Source organism: Vigna unguiculata, chromosome 6, assembly GCF_037176805.1.
Source record: "Vigna unguiculata cultivar grain cowpea cultivar isolate G323 ecotype 2 chromosome 6, ASM3717680v1, whole genome shotgun sequence".
Taxonomy (NCBI): domain Eukaryota; kingdom Viridiplantae; phylum Streptophyta; class Magnoliopsida; order Fabales; family Fabaceae; genus Vigna; species Vigna unguiculata.
The window spans coordinates 43,843,393-43,865,647 of record NC_140797.1 but is presented as its reverse complement, the minus strand read 5'-3'; the positions used below and the strand labels follow the sequence as shown (position 1 = coordinate 43,865,647).

Genomic DNA, 22,255 nt, shown 5'->3' with positions numbered 1-22,255 from the left:
CATTAGCATTATGTCAATTAGACCAACAAAGGAAATCAATTTTACTCAACTTCAATTTTGATGAGAAAACATTAATCCGATTCAAGAAATTTAACGGAAAAATGATCAAATTGCATTCACTTTCTAAAAAATCAGGACCAAATTGAGATTAAAAAAAACTAGAAGACCAATTTGATATCTTTAAATGAAAATAAAAAACAAAAGAATAATTACAAAATTTTTATATAAACTAGTATAGACATTGTATTTTTTTTTATGATAATAAAAAATAATAAAATTATTATTATTATAATTATAAAATTAAATATAAATAATTTTTATAATTTTACTATAATTAATTTTTATTTGTAATAATTAAGTTTAAAAAAATAATTAAATAAAAAATTGATTAAATTAAATAAATAATCACTTAAAAGATAATATTAATAAAATAATTATTTTTATTAAAAAATATTTAAAAGATAAAATTGAAAAATAAATATAGACAAAAAAACTATTCTTAATATAGATATAGATATATAAAATATGATATATATATATATATATATATATATATATATATATATATATATATATATATATATATATATATATATATATAAACAGTTATTGTAAAACTATCACTTACTTTAATATATTTTTAGAAGACATGTTAAATTAAACTCATATGGAATGTGTTTATTAGTAGAATTAATATGTCTTATACAAAATCTTAAATTCAATCCACGACCTAAATATTATTCTTATCCCTTAAAATAATTATGTTTACGATACATCACTTGTCATATATGAGAACATCTTTATATATTTGTTTTTACGTGTATTTCAACTAAATTCATATTTTATTTAATATCATTCATAATTTACATCATGCATTTTAAATTTCATAAATTTGTGTGATTTTTTTTAATTGTCAAAATGGACAATTTAAATAAATATGGATAAGTTGTTTAACATTCACATGACTTTGTTGAGAAAAAGTTGGGTCAGAGTAACATTATTTTAGCACAAAGCATTTTTAAGTTAAGTCATGCTAATAATGTTACATAAATTTAGTTTAATGCATTTTAAATTAAAATCGTCTTAGAATCATAACATGAATTTAGTTAAATTTTGTTAGAAATCATACTAGGATAACACGATGCTTTGAACTAAAGTTGTGTCACCTTAATATGATTTGAACTTTAAAAATATTTTAAATAAAAATCGGAACACCTTAACATGACTTATTTACAATAGTGACTTATTTATATCCGTAATTTTCTTAGTAATTTTCTTAAAAATTACACATTTGAAGAAATTAAAAAAAATCTACTTCGATGAAAAAACTTTTAAATTCTACGTATAGTCGTATAGTCATATATATATATATATATATATATATATATATATATATATATATATATATAGATTAATAATTGATAAACTTACATATAAAGTTTATCATTTAAAATGATATATTCTAACATAAAAATAAATACTCATAAAATTTAATTTACTAATCATGAGACTATAATAATGTTCAAGTATATATATAATAATTTAATGAAATATAAGCAATTTAAACATTTATATATATATATATATATATATATATATTACTTAAAGCTTAGACAACATTATTTTCATTCAACTACCAATTTTGCTCACTTAGTGAATTCAACATATATTTAAATTCACTTAACTACCATTTTTCTCATTCAACCAAAGGTATGTTTGTTTAATGATTTTTTTTTTCTCATGACGAACAAAATAACTCTCAGTTTTTACTAAATTAAATTTTGTCCGATGAATAAATAAGCATCCAACAACTAAACTTCTTTGGTTTCAAATAAAATTTTCTCATAACAAAATAGAACTATATGTAGAAAACAAGAATGACATAAATTATGTTAAATTGGTAAATAAAATGTTCCACCTCATTATGGATACGCATAATTGAGTAATTACTTTTAAATAACATCAGCTTGAATTAAATTGGACCCATTTGCACCATTTTACACTTTAACCCTAAAACATACGACATATCTCATCCAACTTAATTCGACTTAAAAAGATAATAACCGTCACATATACGATTTATATAAAAAATTCAACATTTTGAATAATAAAAGACACTCCCCACACAAAACTCTAAATATTGGGACAAAATCAAGTTCACATATCGATTGTAAAATTTTAAGTAACTTTTTTTTATCTTTACAACTTGCTTTGCTTTACAAAGTTCAAGTCCCAAACTTTATTAATTTCATACTAAGGTTAACATATGCATAGAATATTTTAATTAATAATTTAAATGTACTATCTCAGTCTTTATTTTTAAAATCTCACATGTAAAGTCTTAATTCTAGCATACAATCCTTCTTATAGAATAAACTAAAATAGAACTAAATCAAACCTACTCTAAAACAACTTCAGAATGGACAAAAATATTTTAATTCCTATTAAAATCTGTAAGATAAACTCAGATATATGAAATGATCAACAATTATCTTTAAAATATAGAGAGGAAATAAAAAAATATAATAATTTCTTTTAAATGAAGTTTTAGAATAGTTAATATTTTTTCTATTTATAAATTTATTAACTTACATAATAAAATATTTATTTTTGATTGTATTTAAATCACTTATATATTTAGATAAATTAAGCTCCTAACTGAATTTGTGTAATAAGAGAGATAAATAACTGTTGTACGAAATTAAATGAAATAAAATAAATGAATAAATAGAATACAATATCAATAACAGGCTGTATTTTCGATTTTAGTAACAAAATTTGGAATAAATTATACGACAGGAATGTTAGCTACATTTTGTACAAAAGTACAAAAATGTTTTTTATAACTTAGAAATTTGTTGAAAATTATCAATTTTAGTGGATTTTATGTTAAATTTATATATCCAAGTTTTTAAATCATATATAAAAAAAAACAAGTTTCTAATAAATTTCAATTAAATAATTAAAGAATAAAATGTGTTGTGAACAAAAACAAGTTTTTAACAAATTTCAATTAAAGAATTAAAAAAAAACGTGTCGTTAACATTTTCTCAAAATATACCATCACCAATCACGTTTTTATCTTCCTCACCAACTTTTTTGAAATACTTCTGTAACTTTCAACATGAAAGCAACGGGAATACATATTATTTTTTTCTTTTTTGATAAAATATTATAAAATAGTGTGATTTAACTTCTTCTTTCATCTTCTACCGAAATGTGCAGTGTAACCTGCGATGAAATTTGAAAAAAAAAATAGAGATCTTAAATTAAATTTTTATGTATAAATTATTTTGTAATTAAAAAAAATATATTTATTTTTTATGTTTATTTTTCTTACTAAAAATAAGCACATATAATATTAAAATTAAAACAAATATGATTATCATTAATTATTTTTTTATTAAATAATTATAAAAATTATCATTAAATATTAAAGATTACTTTTATTCAAAGTGTTCATCTTCGTTCTTTAAATGATTTGAAATTTTTAATAATTGAATCAAAATTAAAATTTGTTGTAATATTCCTTTCAATATAAACTATCATACTTGTTAAAGAATTTTCAAAGTCATTATATGTAATTATATTAAATTTAGAGAGTTTTTTTTTTCTTCAAATTTGGAATTCATGAAACTTCTCAAGTTTAGTTAATGTATATGTATTTTTTCATCTTCATCACAAATCTCCCTCTTAAAAAAGAGACAATTCTTTTACCCTACACCCTAAACCACATGTAAAAGGAAAATAGGTTATTTAAAAAAAAGTAGAAAATGAACTTATTCAAAAGAATGTTCAAACTGATTCTTAAATCCCTAATTTCAATGTGGTAGAATTTGATTTTGAAAATAATGAAAGATTGAGATTGCAAATTGAGTTAGAAATGAGAGGTGAAAAAGAGATAGAGATATGGATGAGAGAGAAACCAAATAAAGAAGAAAAGGTATAGAAGGAAAAAACTTTGTTTTCAAGTTCAAAAAAGAAGTAAACTAACTTAATATACATAATATAATTGTTAGATATATTACATTTTATGTTAATTAGGAAAACATAATGTATGTTATTTATTATGAAAACATAAACATTGTTTGATATTGGTATATATTGTTGACCTTTTCTATAACAATATTTTTTATTTACTATATTTATGTTTTATTATCATACATATTTGTATCACTCTTTATTATAAATATACTTACCCTATGTGTATTTTAGACACAAGGAAAATTAACTCTATACAATTTTTTCTTATATTTAACAATAATAATATAAATGTAATCTTAAAATATATTTAAAAGATAAAATGAAAAATTAACACCTTTATATTAGCATAAAAAAAATACTAGTATCAACATTTAGGATATAAAGTAATATAAAAAATATATAATATCCTTAAAATCATAGACCAATAACTAAAAGAAGTGTGAGCTAATATAAATAAAACGATTAAATTTCATTTTAAATAAACAACATATTTTCAATTGTTCTAAATAAATAAAATCAAATAATAACATTGAATTCATCACACAAATTCATAAATTATTAACTTTTTTTATTCTAGTCCTAAAAAATACGTGTATTGAATAGACTCAAAGATCATGCACATATCACCTCTCACTCTTGTCTCATAAGAACTATAGTTATATATCTAAAGGTCGCACAATCTCCGCTTCTATATCACATGATAAGGTATACATTTATAAGTTTGATCAATTAAAGAAATGTGAATGACATAATTAAACAAAACGTTAACCAAAAATATATGAGAGGACAACCAAAAGGTCATGAAAAATAGGAATAAAGAGATAAGGATAAGAAAAAGATATATCACTCATTATATATATATATATATATATATATATATATATATATATATATATATATATATTTTGATCAATACGATTTTACTCTTTGACTAGAAAAAAAAAACACATTTTCTACTTTTAATTGGTCTTCTAAGATTTCACAACAATATAAATATTTTGTTTATTATTTTTTTATCTTAAGTTAAAGATTAAATAAAATTCAATACGTTCAATCGTCTTCCTAAAGAAAAATGTAATTCAAAAAATAATGTTGATAAATGTTGTCGATAATCTTGATGATATATTTTAAAAATTTTGTATAGTGTTTGTTTTGGTACATCCAATAACTCTCATGTCGTTTAAGAGTTGAGGTCAAACTAGTTTAAATATTTTTTTCTTCTGTCCACCCTTTGACGGGTTTTTAAGGACAAAATTGTGATAGAGTTACATGCTCCAAAGCGAATAATATCTCAGATTGCGATTGTTGTTCCTAACGATACTGTCGTACCAACTTGGGTCGGGTTGGAACATTGACGTCCACCGTGGGGTCGAACAACTCCCCTTACTCTCGACTGAGGAGTTTATTCCGGTACATCTAATAAGTTCCACATCGCTTAGGAGTTGAGATAAAATGAGTTTAAATAGTTTTTCCTCTCTCATTTTTCGAAATATTTTTTAAGAATAAAATTATAACAAAGCTTCACATTTGAAAACAGACAATACCTAAAAAACGTAGTGATTATTCTTAAGGTTATTGTCCGACTTGATTGGACCTACACATAGTGTCTTCTCACATGCGTGATTGGAACAATACAATAGTAAATTATGACACCAGTAAATTCTCTCATCCCTTAACAAAATAAGGATAAACAGAGAACATAGTATTTTGAACCATGAGTATGTATTTTTCCTAGGTTGGGTTTTTTTTTATATTTTATTTAAAGATTATTAAGTTACAAAGTTTCAGAAACAAACATTTTTTTTATTTAATCTAACATAAATAAATAATGAAAAGTGATTGACAACATTTTATAAAAAAATATAAAACTATCAAATGCAATAAAAAATAGTTTTTATTTTATATTAGTCCTTTAGATAATATATTTTTATTTTAATCTTTGTAAATTATCATTTCTTATTTTAATCTCCGGTAATGTTATATATTGACGAGACAATGTTAACAATAACATCATGGTTGAATTTGACAAATTTTCCAACATCTCATGTGAAGATGTTATCATAACATTAAAATAACATCATCAATCATAGAAACTAAATAAAAAATAAAAATTTAGAAAAGAAAGCAACATTAATCAAGTGTTGTAACAAGTATAACTCTTATAATTGATTAAATTTTGTTTTTTAGTGAAAAAATATGATTGGTTGTATACATCCTACAAATTAAAAAGAATATGTTAAAATTTTAATTAATTATGATATTAAATAATTTAATAAAAATAATATAATATTATTTTAATTAAAAAAAATTAAACGGGTCTCTTTCATAAAATATTTTTCGAAAAATAAAGTGAGTTGGCTGATATCGTATCAATATCTCTGTATTAAAACTTAAATGTAAACAAATGATTTTTTGAAAAATTGATATACATGAAAAATTTGAATAAACCTATTATCCAAGGCATTATTTTTGAGGTGGAAATCAAAGCGGGACGGGAGAATGACAAAAGAGTCCCTGTCAATTATCAATATACCTTGATATGGGCCTCATCAACATGCCAAGCACTGTGCTTCTCTATTGGTTGCTAATAGGTTTGTTTGCATATAAGTATTTGTCGCTCCACATTCCCTCACACACACACACAAAACAATGGAACTTCCATTTCTACCACTCTTTGCACTCACCTTCTCTATCTCCATTCTCTTCCCTCATTCTCTGTCTGTCAAAGACGATTCATCTTCATCTCCATTTCCACCAAACTTTCTCTTTGGAACTGCATCTTCTTCGTACCAGGTTCTTTCTCTGTGAAACACTGTGATTGGTTATTCTTCTTATTTTCTCCAGTGAATGATTTTGCCAAACAATGAACGATTTCGCAGATCGAAGGAGCTTACTTGGCTGATGGAAAGGGGCTAAATAACTGGGATGTTTTCACTCACAAGCCAGGTTCACATTCTTACTCATTATTTTCTAAAACATTTATCGTTTATATTGGAAAAAAAATCCAATGGTATATGTGGTTGTACATTTTAGGAACTGTCACTGATGGAAGTAATGGTGACGTTGCTGATGACCATTACCATCGTTATAAGGTATCATCTTCTATTCTGTCTCATTATTCCCTTCCCTTGCTTTCTCTACGGAACTTATGGACTCAAATAATTATCACTTTTAAACAAAACACAGTCCTCAATAATAATTTGGAGGATGTGTTTCAAACCTTCCAACAAGACAAGTTCTCTGAAATTAGCTTTTTTATTTTATTATTTTTAATTTTTATAAACAGATCCACCGTCCCTTCGATCCATCTCACTTTCACTCTTTTTAATACAACTAACAAACAAACTTTGACATGCTCTTCTGTTGTACACAAATTTAATATCAATACAATATGTAAAAAAAATGGAAAAATTATTTTAACCACTCACTTTTCACTGAAATATTAAATAGAAATTTAATAAAATCTGTCGTGAAAAGTTGTGTAAATTTGAGTGGTTGTTAATCTATAACAAATAAAAAAAATTAGTATATGTTATGTAAAAAATAGAAATAAAAGTTATATAATTGTGAGTCTTAACCTATTTATATAAGAGTCTTTTTCAATGAAGTCCACATAACTTGCGGATTTAAACAATTGTTTCAAGTCAATCCAACAACTTTTGTTGGTACTTTACCATCAAGCTAAATAATGATTATCAAATAACAAACCATGGAGAGGGGAACAGCCGATATTTTTTGTATTTTTAAATTTTTAGTGAGTCTTACATTATTTATATTGTATTCTTCATTTCCTAACCACATAAATATAATGATAAAAATAATTTAAGTTGAAAGTATTGAATAATATTATTTCATTAAATATAATTTAGATGTAACAATAAATTTATTTTAATCATAACAATTAATTTTAAAAATATATTTTATTAATTATTTATTTTATCTAAATTTTTATTTATTTATTTTAAAACGGAACAAATATGATTCAATGATTTTATATAAGACAAAGTTGGACATAAAAATAATCATAATCCATAAAAAGAAAAGGTGTGGCTTGAACTAGACCTTGCATCTTAACACTTTATGCGTAAGATAAATATAGACGACAAATAATTTCTTTTTGCTGTTAGATCCATTTCAAATCTAAACCATACTTAAGTAAGTTGAAATGACTAGTACACCTGCAATATAATATTAGATAATAAAAATATAAGGTTTTAAATTCATATGTATTTTTTAGTTAAAGATAAGTTGTCGATTTCTATTGTTTCTTTTATTCCGTGACAATAAATATATGTTGGTGTGATAATATTTTATTGTTCATAAATTAAAAATCAAGTTAGTAACTTGATGTTGATGAATGTCTAATGGTTTTTAATGGATTTAATTGTTGTATTGACTTGATGGTGATTAGGTGAACTGCTAAATAATGTTTAATACCTTTTTTTTTCTTACTATTTATCTCTTCTTAATATATTATATAATTTATAAATTTATTAAATTTACTCCTTTTCTAAATGTATATTAAGTATTAAAGCATTTTATTTTAGTGCCTAAAAGTATTTTTCTAAATAGAACAGAAGTTTAGATCTAAGATAAGATGGCCGAAGATATGGGACAATAAAAGATAAGGTAGTTTTTGTTTTGAAGATAACATGTGGTCGGAAAAGTTGTACCATTCAATAAAAAAGACACATCACATAAATGTGTGAAATATTGCCTCAATAAAAGTCCCAACTGTCTCCAAAATATCTCTTCCTTCTTCTGTAGTGTCGGAGTTTTTCAGAGGTTAAATTAAAAATAAAAAAAATAATTTTTTATGATAGAATATTGTATTTATTAAGACCTAAAATATCAAAATTGAATGTTATAATAAAGTGAGAATATTGATTAATTAAATTTGTTTTAAAATACTGAAACTACAATAATTTTTCAGACCAAGAAAAGAAAAAGGTACGTGGATATTAAAATTTAATATGAAGAAGATGTGGATGAGATTAAAATGGCACAAGAGTCAACAAGTATCGATTTTGGTGAATGCATAAATGATGGGCACTTCGTATTTATACACTTGCGGGGACACATAGGAATGGGTCAGTAGATATTTCCAAAATCTATACTTTTCAAAGTCAATTCAATTCATGAGTTTAGGTTAAATTAAGTTTTTTTTTTTACAAATTTTAATAGGTTGATTTTTATCCGATTTATTTAAAATTTGACTTACTCGAATTGAATTTATGGTAAGCCAAATTGGCTTATCAACTCATAAATAAAGAGTCATACAAGTATTTTTTGTTAAGTTAAATTTTGCATTTGGGTCATGTTATGTTGTTTTTTTAGCCAACATATAGATAATTTGTATTTTTGTGATTTTAATTTGTATTTGGATTGTATTAAAATTTATTTAGATTTTAATTATAATTATAATTTAGTTTTGATTGAAAAAAATAAAAAAAAAATTATATATTTTTTAATTAAGTTAGCCCGTGAGTCAACCCGTTTAACCCACCAACATGGGGTGGGTCGGACCGGGTTCAAATTTTTTTGATTTGCTAATAAGTGAGTCGGGTTAGATTGACTTACTAAGTGATTAACCCATGGTGGGTCGAGTCAGGTCAGACCAGATTACTCGTTTTGAATGCTCTACCAAAATCCAATTCAAACACAATCTAAATTTAGATATTTTAATTAAAATTAAAATTAAATTTATATTATTTTGAAAAATCAGTTTATGATTTTGTAAATTTAAATTTAAATAATTGAATTGACTTTTAAATTTAAATTTACATTCTTTATAACAAAATAGGTTGGATGTTTAAAAATTAATTTTAAATCCAAAATGATTTAAAATTACTCTATATGTACTAAAACTAGTTTTCTAAATAAAAATTGATTGAGACCTTTTATATTTCATAGAAATTAACTAATAATTGTAGAATTAAACTAATTTTTAATATTTAATACATGTTTTATGTGAAATTAGCTGTTATGATTGTTATTCGATTTGAATAATTCACCACATGTGATTTCTTAATAGGAGTAAATTATATCCTTGTAGTGATGGAATAAGAATAGAATATGAATTGAATTCTAAAAAATTTAATCCAAAATTTAGTTTAAATATGATATAAATTTAAATACTTCTACTGAAAATAGATTTAAACTCATACTTTTTGTAGAAAAACAAAAAGTTCAATTTTGTGTGGACTAAAATTCTAAATAATTGAATTAGATCTAAAATCCAAATCTATATTCTTAAATAAAATAATATAAATATTAATAAATCAATAAAATAAAAATAACTTAAATTAATATAAATTTTGTAAGAATATATTTTAGAATAAAAATTGGTTATATTTCATAAAATATTAATCAATAATCTAAACAAAAGGACTAGTTTGTTATGATGTAGAAAAGATGGTATATTATTTAAAAGTTTAGTATTTAAATATAATAGTTAAAAGAAATGACTTACTATTTTTTACTAAAAATAAAATATTTATATACTTATTGATTATTTTTCATAATGAATATTTTTTATTAATATGTAAAAAGAATTAATTTAAAGATACAAAATAAATAAATCTGATGTGTTAATAAAGTGAGAGTATTGATTAGTTTAATTTGTTTTAAAAATTGAATACATAATAACTTTTCAGACCAAGAAGAAAAGAAGAAGTACGTGGATATTAAGATTTGAAAATAGGAAGTTTTGGATCTTCATGATAGGAGATATTAAAATTTGAAGGGTTAGGTCGTTAACTTTAAATGGATTTTAAAATTAGCGTATTTTGAAATTTTAGAATAATTTAATTTTTTATCTTTTAAAATATTTAAATTTAGTTATTTTAATAAAATTTTATTAAGTTTATTTAATATTTTAAACGTGTTTTATAATATTATTTAATTTAACATTAAAATAAAAATATGTTAAATAGAATAAATAATTTAAATATAATTATAAAATACGTACAAAATATTAATTAAATCTAATAAAATCTGATTAAAAAAATTAAATTTACATATTTTAAAAACTAAAAGATTAAATTAATTTAAAATTTAATCAAAATATATTTAATCCAAATTCAAAAATAGGAAGTTTCTATCATCACGCTACATTAATGTGTTGTACCTATTTGGTCCATCCTGAACTAATGTGTTGTCATTTCACGTTAGGCCGTTAGCGGTCCAATGACAGAATTTATTGGTCTTTTTATAAAATAAATAAAAAAATAACCTAAAAATTATTTGGTATATAGTTAGAAAGATTTAAATATATAATAATATAACAAATACAATTATAAAATATAACTGAATAATTTAGCATGTTAAAATAGTAATTCTTTTCCATTTATTTAGTTAAATACTTTTATTAATTAATTTTAAATACTAAAAATCTTAATTTAATTAAGTATATATATATATATATATATATATATATATATATATATATTAATGTTATTCTGTTTGTTGTCTAATTGGTCAGGGTATTTCCGATCGTAATTTATAGGATGAGATCATGAATTTCGTGGTAACAATAATAACCAATTGACACAATTTCACATTACTCAACTAAATATAAATAAAGCGTTTGAAAAAAATAATAATTAATAGTTTCTTAAGAAAAAAAAAATATAAAATAGAGGAAATGATCTTTTAGATATTTTTGAAAAAAAAATTATATAAACATTTTTAGATACATTTGAAAACTCATTTTGGAACATGATTTTTTTTTTTTTGCTGGTATTAATTTCAGTGATACAACCCAACTAATTGTTTGATGAATATATGACTTGGAAAACAGGAAGATGTGGATCTTATGGAAGACCTTGGAGTCAACAGTTATCGCATGTCATTATCATGGACCAGAATTCTGCCCAGTAAGTTTTCTTTTAATTAACAAATTAATTATACTTTTCATTTTAAATTCTTAAATGTTTAATTTTTATTTTTAAATTTTAATTCTACAATTTCATCTTCACATATCATAGTTGTGAACTTTAATCACATTAAAATAACATTTTGAAACTGTAAAAGCATTGATTTTATATCAGTTGAAAATACAAATATTGAACTGATGTAACTTATTTGAAAATAAATCATAAACACAATAGTTAACGTTCCATCAAAAGCCTAAAACATTAGTTAACAAAATGCATTTACTTTTTTTTTTTTTTATCTCTAACCACTGCATTGTAAATTTGATCCAGAGGGTAGATTCGGCAAGGTGAATCAGGCTGGCATTGATTACTATAACAGGCTACTTAACCTACTTCTCGCCAGAGGTTTCATTCTTTTGTTATCATTGTTATTCTTCTTCTGTACTTTTTCTATCTCTAACTCTTTTCATTCTCTGATTTTATTTCAGGAATAGAACCTTTTGTGACAATTTCACATTATGATATTCCTCAAGAAGCTGTGGATAGATACGACGGTTGGCTAAGTCCTGAGATTGCGTAAGTACTTCTGATATCAACGCATAATAAAAGTAAAATAAAAGAGTATGCTCACAGATATACGTTGATTTCTGTAGGAAGGATTTCACGTATTATGCAGACGTATGCTTCAAGAACTTCGGTGACAGAGTGAAATACTGGATCACATTTAATGAACCAAACGTTGCATTTATTCGTGGCTATAGAATTGGGATATGGCCACCTGGTCGTTGTTCTGGTTCATTTGGGAATTGCAGCGTTGGTGGGAACTCAGAGAAGGAACCTTTCATTGTAGGCCACAACTTTCTCTTAGCCCATGGCTCTATCGTTGAACTCTACAGAACCAAATATCAGGTAACATAAAAAGAACGTGTAAGGCAAAATTTACACTAATGAATCATATTTCTATAGTTCAAGTAAGGTTAGTTATGAGAGAAATAGATAGAGTGAATTAAGAGTTTGTCGAAATATGAGGAAGCTTACGGGAAATGTTTGAATGGCAGAAAATTCAGGGAGGGAAAATTGGACTTGCCTCGCATACCATGTGGTTTGAACCCATCAGCAACTCCACAGAAGACAAGATGGCTCTTGAGAGAGCTCAAGCATTTTATATGAATTGGTAAATGGCTTTGTTATATTTTGTCATTGAATGAATTCATGCATGCATGCATGAATGGCTTCTTCAAAATTGTTTATGCTGGTGAAACATGCAGGTTTTTGGACCCAGCTATCCGAGGGGATTATCCAAAAGAGATGCGTGAAATATTGGGAGACGACCTCCCACCAGTTCCAGAAATCCTAAAAAGACTGAAACCTTCAATAGATTTCATTGGAGTAAACCACTATACCAGTTACTTTGTAAAGGACTGTCTCCACTCAGCGTGTGAAGAAGGAGGACTAGGCTCTACAAGAACAGAAGGTTCTGCTCTGACATGGGCTCATGTCGATGGCAGGACCATTGGAAAACCGGTGTGTATATATGAAACCCTGTGTTAATAGCTTTTGTAGATCGAAGACCATGCACCTGCAATTTGGAACATAATGTTAATCATTGAGAGTTAATGCATGCAGACTTCACTTGAGTGGTTGTTCATTTACCCACAAGGAATGGAGAAGATTGTGACTTACATTTGGGAGAGGTTCAAGATACCAATATTCGTTACCGAAAATGGTGAATACAAATACCGATCACTCTTTTTTTAACATTTCTAACATTATTACACCTATTTTTTTCAAGTTAGTTCTTACAAGTTTATTAATATGGACAAAAAAAGATTAATTGATAAAACTTGATTAACTGATATTATTAACAATTTATCTTCCTACCTTGGTTTGAATTGTATATGTTGTCTTGCACAGGAGTTGGGTGGAAGGAGAGCCCCAACCTCACCATTAATGAAAGGATCAATGATGAGGACAGAATAGACTACGTGCGTGCTTATTTGGATGCCTTGGTTACAGCAATGAGGTGTTGATATACCCATCTTTGTTTGAAAAATATACAAACCAAACTTGCACAATTTTGATTTTTTTTTGTCTTGATAAAATATTAAGAAATAAGTAATTATGATAAGGCATTGTTGGTTAAGAAAATGTTTGTTGCATGGAACAGGAAAGGAGCAGACGTGAGAGGGTACTTTTTGTGGTCTTTGCTTGACAACTTTGAGTGGACCGATGGATCTTCTATAAGGTTTGGACTTCATCGTGTGGACTATGACACTCTGGAAAGAACTCCAAGAATGTCTGCTTCTTGGTACAAAAACTTCATTGCTCTTCATGGCTTTGGCCCAGCCACCAAACCTCTACACAGTCAAGAGTGACAAAGAATGAATGGAATGGTATATGATTTGGTTTCAAGGAAAAATAAGAGCAGTTATTTTCCTTCGTGGTATTATTAGTGGGCCACTGAAACGGAAGCAGAAGATGCTCACATGGATGAAAGTCTACGTGTAATTCCTTTGTTTTTTTATTTTTGTGATATATCGTCCAGTACAATACCTCGTTATGTTTTTGGTCACGTCCTGCTCATTTACTCATTTTGGATTGGACTTTGTCAAATATAGGCGAGACAAGAAATTAATGGGGGTGGAAGAAGTTTAAGTGTGGAAGTGTGTAATTAGTGTTGTTGTTTTCTGTAGACTTTTGGGGCCCAATCTTCTTGTAAGTGTCATTTGTAATGTATAACAAACAATTGGGATTTATCATTGGTATATAGGTCGATTCAAAGTCATATTTTATTAAATTTATATGGATGATTGAAATTTAGAAGAAAATGATGATGATGATGATGATGATAAGTTCTACTTTATGAATGTTACACAAAATTTAAAACACGGTATATTTTGGTTTCATTAAAATGACTTATTTATTTTATACATATTATTATTCATTAAATTTAATTTAATGTTTCTTGATAAGAATTTGACTTTATCTGTATTCTTCTGTAAGGATAAAATGTTATAAAAGATACTAGAGATTAGAAATAATTATAAAATGAAAACTTGTCTTAATTTAAATAAATACCTGTTTATGTAAATATATTTCCACTTGGTTGCATCCTTTTCTATTTACTTACATTTCTTTTAACAAACTAGTTCATGCACTTTTGTCTTTGTATGTTTTGTGCCCAGTAATGAAAAAGTTTTTTCTGCATATCATATAAAATGACTATCAAGTGCTTTCATATACAACTTTGATCTATCCATTCATATAAAACTTTAATTACTTTAATTCCTCCTAATGCATACGTCAGTACTTTATTTCTCTCTGCAGTGTTGTATTATCTCAGGTGTGTCTTTTCTTCTTTTTCCCTATTGCTTTTTGTTTCCTTGTAGAACATATTGCCTGTTCATAATAATAAGATAACTCGTCTTCAAATCAGTAACATTGCAGAAAATTTTAATTACTATGCATTATTGATGACTACAAAGTTCACATGAACTCTCAGAATCCCTTGAGTATTTACGAATGTAGGAAATTTTCAAAACCAAGCAAAAAAGAGCGTCAATAGGAAGTGATCACACGCAGACTTGAAAAATGACTTTGAAAATTAATCATAAATTTTCAACACTTGGACTCTACAAAAAAAAATGGGAAAATGAAAAGGAATTATAGGTCCTAAAAAGTGATAGTTAGAACAATATAAAATGAAAATTAACTATATAGTTTGACATTGCTGCAGTAAATACCACTATGTCATGAATAAGATCCTCACCAGACCTAGTTTGATGAAGCCACCTATGAGGTTTACAAGGGTAAGAAAGATTAATGTCACATTCCCATACCTTTGAATGCAAATGTTTTGTTTTGAATAATGACAATAGTAACCTTGGAAAAATTGATGCAAAATTATATGAAACTATATTATTAACCTATTCACCATTTAGTAAAAATACAGAGTTTACATTACAAGAATGTTGATGATCTAAACGACATTGAACAAAGAGAATGGACTGAAAATATAAGTCAAATGAAACACGGGTCTACTGCCTAGGAGTGACAAACAATATAAGACCACCCATTGGACAAAGTGATAGGCGATGTCTCAGAATGAGTAACAGCTAGAAATCCCCGTAATCATGTGACTAGTGGAACCTTAAAATCATTGATGAAAAATAATTGATAAGCATTACATGTTACCTATGCAAAATTAAATATATGTTAAAATATTGATAATGTTGATTAAAATAGTTGAAGAGAAAGAACTTTAAAATCATTACCAAGTTAGTACAAGCAATTGATAGTCATCCTGGCCCAAAACGCTACAGAGATTGGCAAAATACAATACAAACAATTTTGTGGTTGACGTGAGCTTAATACATTAACGGCCTGATCACATGTTACTAAAGAGTTGTGTCATTATCTCAGTTCTTCAATCTCCTAGTAAAATATATAAAGCTAAATTATCTTCTCAAAAAATACTCCTTTATCAGAGAATGTGTTATCCTCTGGCTTACCTGTTCAGACTTTACTCTGCTAGAAAATGTGCCATAATGCTCACCAGTACATGACAGCATGCACTATTTAAAACCCTGCATGAAGTCCTCCTCCTTTCCATTTATTTGGGATTCTCTTTTCAAACCTGAAAATCTCAATGCCTTCACTCAACAACCTCTAGGAAATATTGTAACCTTACCCCCGCTGAAGCAGAAACCAGCACCAAGTCGTCCGTGGCCGCTCTTCCACCTTTTGAATATCTGCTTCTGCCTACAAAAACATTTATTATTTTTCAGCCAAACAAATCAGTTGTAACTCTGAATCAAGATGTTTCCTATCAGAATGAATGATAGTATACTCACTTGAAACTGAGGCATGATGAAAACATAACTATAAAGGCGAATCCCTATCCTCAACATTAGCACACGTTTCAAGCATTTTAACACCTCCACCAAGGGGAACCAGATTCGTAAAAGTGTTCATTATCATCCCATGAAATTTGACATGCTTGAAGGCCAATTGCAACACCTGGCTCTTTTCCATGTTGTGCAATCCAATTTACAACAGCCGTTTCTTTCTCACTCTCACTACTGAAATCTCTGTTGTATTTTCCAAACGGGTTAAGTCCAGGATTACTTATATCCGCAATTGCAGCTGGCATATACATAGAATCACCAATTAATGGTGCTCTACAGGCAGCAAATTGAGCTCGAATCTGCATTTAAATTTTAGTTACTATTCAGGTACAAAACGTAGCTTCTTTCTCCTTAAGGATGATCAAATAAAAGAAATTCCAAGATTCTCTAATTGGGCCCTATTCTGATAAGTTTCTTAATACACTCAAAAAAGAAAATAAAAAGGAAAAAAAAAGTTTCTCCTATAATTTAAAATTAACTTATACATGAACTAGTTTTAGATTATGGAAAGAACTTATTCCATTTTTTTTATTTTCCTCTCCTAAAATTACTTATAGAGATGTTTATCCAAATAATCTGTTTTCGAAAACTGCCAAATGTATAAAAGAATGCAACATTTAAGTGGTTGATACCAGATTTTGGGAGATATTACCACCAAAATAACGAGGGAAGACATTTTCAAATTAAAATCCTCCTTGGAAAAAGTGTATTCTGATATTTAGACCCAACAATGGCAAGAACAGTATACATTTAACTAACAATGGCAGTGATCAAGAAAAAAATATGTAGAATGAAGTAGATCACGAACTTCTCATCAGTTTACTTGAGGATTAGAAATATCACTCAACTATATCTTCATTAAGTTTTTGAATTATCAACGATTATTTATTCTAATCTGCCAACACATACGTAATAAAACAGGACACTTCCCTAAAAATACAAACAATAAATAAAATGACCACTAACAGACCTGATGTGTACGACCAGTAAGAAGGTTGATTTTGCATTCGTAAGCAAAATCTTGAGAAGGCCACCCACAATCTTCAACACAGTACTTGTCCTGTATAGCAGGAGTTGGCCAGGGAACCTTTCTGCATTCCTGGATCTCGAGTTGACACATATGCCATCCCTTGATAAAATCTGCATTCAAATCAACATAATGGGTTGAATCCACAATACAAGACCCTTTTTGGAGCATATTTGATAGAACTGTCTTGTCCATTCAAATTACTCAGTCAAATAATAACACATGCTGCATAACACTAGGCAAGGCTAAACCATTCAAATTATACTCAGTCAAATATCATACAATTACGTGTGTTCATTAAGGAACTAATTTCCATCTAAGGTAATGCACCTAACCAAAGTATTTGGTTGAGGTGTAAATGACATCTGAATTTCCATCAAATAGTTTAAAACGAATATATTATTCTCAACAGCCAAATCTGAGGTCTAAAATTAAGCTTATGAGCCACCAATACCATGATGAGGTCCCGCCTTCTCCTGCATGCTGCTAAAGATAGTCAATGAAAGCACCCTTAACTATCACTATTAGCTACATCTATTGCTAAATCACTCAAAATCATGTGATTACCTTCAGAAATAAGTCTAGGAGCCATGTTAATAGGGCGCATGTAGTGGGTAATGATTCCCGTTGGCATAGGAGAAGATGCAAGAGCCAGATAGAGCTTCTTCACCTTTTTCTCCTGAAAAATATTGATTGGACATGTACTCAGTAACATACAAACAATGACATTTCAGTTACAAGCAATTTTTACTTTCAATTGATTAAAAAAGAACCATATCGTGCTGTAACCCTGTCTCACAACGTAGATTAAATAAGAGTGTGCCCATTCAAGTAGACGAAGGTTATTCTAGCATAAGATATGAAATGGGATCATAGACATACCCTGATTTTACCATGAAAGACAGAGCAATACTCTTTAGTCCTAGCCAACACCACACTGCACGTAATGACATTTCATTACAATCTATGACAGTCAGAATGACAAAGAGCTCTAATTGCTTTTAACATAAATGCAGTACCAGCCTTCCGTGCAATTGTCAATTTGATGAGTAGTCATCAAAGGGGCTGTCAATCCCAAGGCACGAGTAGCAAAGGTCGCGCAACTTTCTTCAATGTTGTCAGTGGTGCCACCTACCTAACCAAGATTTGAAAAAAATTATTATGAAGAAACCCTAAGCAATTAATTATTTAATAGTGTAAACATATCAATAAAGGGAAGTTGTGTAAAGGGAAGTAGTTCTTTTAAGTATAGCACATTCCTTTACAATAAGAGTATGGAGAACATCCATGACTACTTCATCCTCCTCAATTACCACAGTTTCCCCATCTATAAGTAGATACCATGACAGATGATTCAACAGAATCATGAAGATTTATGCTGGTAAGGGTGGGAACACAAAGCAGTCGTTTTGTTAGACTTTGATGGAAATTCTTGATTGGTCAATATTTGATTTAGAGTATGATCAAAATCTGGGTTCATGACATTCAGGATCTAAACCACATAGAAACTATCCGATTTCTTCTTAATCAATTCTGATGAATCATTTGCAAACCTAAAACTACATACTCTCAGGTTTCAAGACTCGAGAACTAATCTTCCCTTGGCAATATAAAGAGAACTCCAACTTACTGTGTTTGGTTGAGTGTTAGAAGGCCTAAGGCACGTCAATTTCAAAGCATGTGATAGTTGCTTCTACTACTACATCGTTGGCACAATTTGGACATAAATTAATTGCAGATGCGGATCTGACACCTTAAACCAATCTCGGCTCAGTATATTTTTATCTCTGTTCTTTTCTACTAACCATCCCTCAAACCTTAAATCAAATTTGAAAACCTGTTTTCCAAATTTCAGCCTCCTAAATTCTAATACCATCTGTGTCCTACAACCAACAAATTCAACTAGTCTGGCTAATCTTAATGTTAGACGCAATGCAATTACGATTGTAGTATGCTGAATCTGAGACATCTGTAAAACCAAAAAGTTAGAACAGTGAAAGCTGAGGACTGACACAGACAATGAGTACAAAAATCAATCGATAATCATCTAGCCTGATCTAAATATCAATTTTCACTAACTACAGGATTCGGCACCATCAAGCATAAATAGTTACAGAAACAATTGTACTGTGCACATATACAAGAATTTATAAACTTTGAGTTTGTAATATGGAATTGATTACATACTGATGTACCAGCAGGTTTATCCAAAACTACATAGGATTCCGCCACAGCTATGATCCGTGATCTCCAGTCAATCTCATAACACCTAAAAAAAAAGCTTTAAAATGTCAAATAACATCTTCCCAAAATAATCTAAAATGTAAATTCATTCCAACAAACTCTCTGAGTGTACCTAGGAAAGCGTTTGGGGTGCACATGGACTCGCAAATATGTTCCAGGCTCAACAAATTGATCCGCGTGAGTTACACGGAAAGTTTTCTGTGCCTCCCGCACAGTTTTGCCTTTGATAGAAGCTCTTTGGCGCAATACCGAAGGTTTCGTTACTTCTTTGAATACCCTAATTTGTTCTTCAGTAGCACTCGGAGGAGGCTGTGGACAAACAAGAGCGTAGTATACAGCTCCAAATTGAATCAGATCCTTAACATACCTACACAAAATGAAACATACCATTTAATAATACTTGCGTGAAGAAAATATGAGAAAATAATGAATCTTACGGCATGCAGAGGCATAGAAAAAACGCTTACAAAGGTGGAAGTTCCAGCGCCTTGCAAATATGTTCTAAAACTGGTCCGCCCTCGGACACAACTAAGTGCTCAACTCTCGGTGGAGATTTTTGCAACGGACATGGAAGCAATCGATCATACTTCGGGAAACTTAAACAGAAGCAAGTTCAGTATCAAGCAAAACGCGAAGATAGTGGAAAGGAACTAACTATTGGAGACTCAACGCGAACTCTTGAGAATGTTCAGGTACCTATCGGAAGATGTAGAAGCAGTTAAGCTTTCGGCGTTGGTTTTTGAGAATTCAGATTCAGTGGCGAGTGCAGTGTAACTGTTGTGTGAACTCCGACAGCACCAACTCGGCGCGTTCTTGTTGCGGTAATTTCTAAGTGCTGTCCGCGAGATGCAAAGGGAGTGCGCCGCTGCAGGCACCGTGAGGCTCCGGCAGCCACCAGAGAACAACATTGACGCCACCGTCACTGCCACTGAGCCCATTCTCACTCTCCTATCTCCGACTCCTAGCTTCTTCTTCGCAATTATACGAGGCAGCCAAGTTTTTGTTTTGAAGATGGGAATTACTTCCTTAAACCCCACAATTACTAACTGCACGTCGAAAAGACTAAAATATCCTTTATTATTATATCATACCACCGTTCCTGCCACCACTTCCATTACTATCACTACTGAGGAAGAAAATAAAACAAGAATACGGAAAAACTTCATTTCATAAAGCTCTTTCCATAATTCATTTCGCATTTTTTGAAAAGTTTTATCCAGAAAACTGCTTACCAACTATCATATGCATTTCAGAAAATTTGTTCCGAAAATCTTATTTCAAAAAACTTATTTCAGAATTAAAACAGTGCACACAAAAATTGTGGAAGTGTAGAAAGTAAAAACCTTTGAAGATAAGTAAACCCATTTATCAGAGAGGTCAACATTGGGCTACGTCAATGAACTTGGTTTAATATTAGGCCTTCTTTCATATAAATAAGGGATTACTATTGGCACCCCATATTTCTATTAATCCTCTCACTTTTAAAAAATGGCTTCAATTCAATTTTAATTCTTATAATTTCGCAAATGCGTTTCTTGACCCTTATAAAAATCTAATAAAATATTTGGGTCTCCATTTTTTTTAATTAATAAATTTTAGTTCACGTAAGTATATTATTCAATTGATGATAGAAATATTAGCATATCCGAATACGTATCAAGATTTATTATTGTAAGGGCTTTCTATTAATATCTTTGTCAATGATTAGTTGACATTTTATTACTTACATATACACAACATTTTCGGTAAAAACAGTTTATCTTAACTTTAGAAAACTGAATGACCAAATTTATAATTAAAATTGTGTAAGATCAAAATGAACATTTTACTAAATTACAGGGAGGAAAAAGTGAATTTAAGCCTCAAAATTTTTCAAAAAGTTCGAATGAAATGCTAAAAAGATGTGCAAATAGAAAAGTTGTTTATTGTCTGTATTGTTATCAATTTTGGTCTGGTTTCGTATTTAGATAGGTCTGCAATTATGATCAGAGAAAAAATACAGTACAAAAAATGTTATATTAAAAACATAAAGTGAAAAATGTTTTTGAAATGAAAAACAAAATAATATATTTTTGAAACTGTATTATCACATACAATGTGGTGACTCGAGCTACGTATTTGTGAAAGTCACGGAAGTATTTATATCATAAAATAAGTTTACAAATTACGTAGAAAGTTACGTAGTCAAGCAAGTACTTTGATAACTGTATCGAACT

General features: G+C 28.1%; 2 protein-coding genes across 2 annotated transcripts; one reads left to right on the top strand and one right to left on the bottom strand.

Moving 5' to 3' along the window:
• The first annotated feature begins 6,557 nt into the window (after nucleotides 1–6,557).
• Nucleotides 6,558–14,626, top strand: LOC114189212 (beta-glucosidase 47-like). The gene is made up of 12 exons (XM_028077925.2): nucleotides 6,558–6,777; nucleotides 6,864–6,930; nucleotides 7,018–7,076; nucleotides 11,786–11,861; nucleotides 12,192–12,266; nucleotides 12,350–12,437; nucleotides 12,515–12,770; nucleotides 12,920–13,035; nucleotides 13,130–13,385; nucleotides 13,488–13,587; nucleotides 13,776–13,884; nucleotides 14,029–14,626. The coding sequence occupies exons 1-12, from the start codon at nucleotides 6,634–6,636 to the stop codon at nucleotides 14,234–14,236; spliced, it is 1,554 nt and encodes a 517-aa protein (XP_027933726.1). The 5' UTR covers nucleotides 6,558–6,633; the 3' UTR covers nucleotides 14,237–14,626.
• Nucleotides 14,627–16,097: 1,471 nt separating this feature from the next.
• Nucleotides 16,098–21,033, bottom strand: LOC114186855 (Pseudouridine synthase family protein). The gene is made up of 10 exons (XM_028074898.2): nucleotides 20,736–21,033; nucleotides 20,507–20,635; nucleotides 20,152–20,406; nucleotides 19,983–20,064; nucleotides 18,815–18,930; nucleotides 18,678–18,732; nucleotides 18,363–18,474; nucleotides 17,739–17,908; nucleotides 16,715–17,067; nucleotides 16,098–16,622 (listed from the first exon to the last, which is right to left on the bottom strand). Exons 1-9 carry the CDS (start codon nucleotides 20,975–20,977, stop codon nucleotides 16,792–16,794), a joined length of 1,437 nt encoding a protein of 478 aa, XP_027930699.1. The 5' UTR covers nucleotides 20,978–21,033; the 3' UTR covers nucleotides 16,098–16,622; nucleotides 16,715–16,791.
• Nucleotides 21,034–22,255: the final 1,222 nt, after the last annotated feature.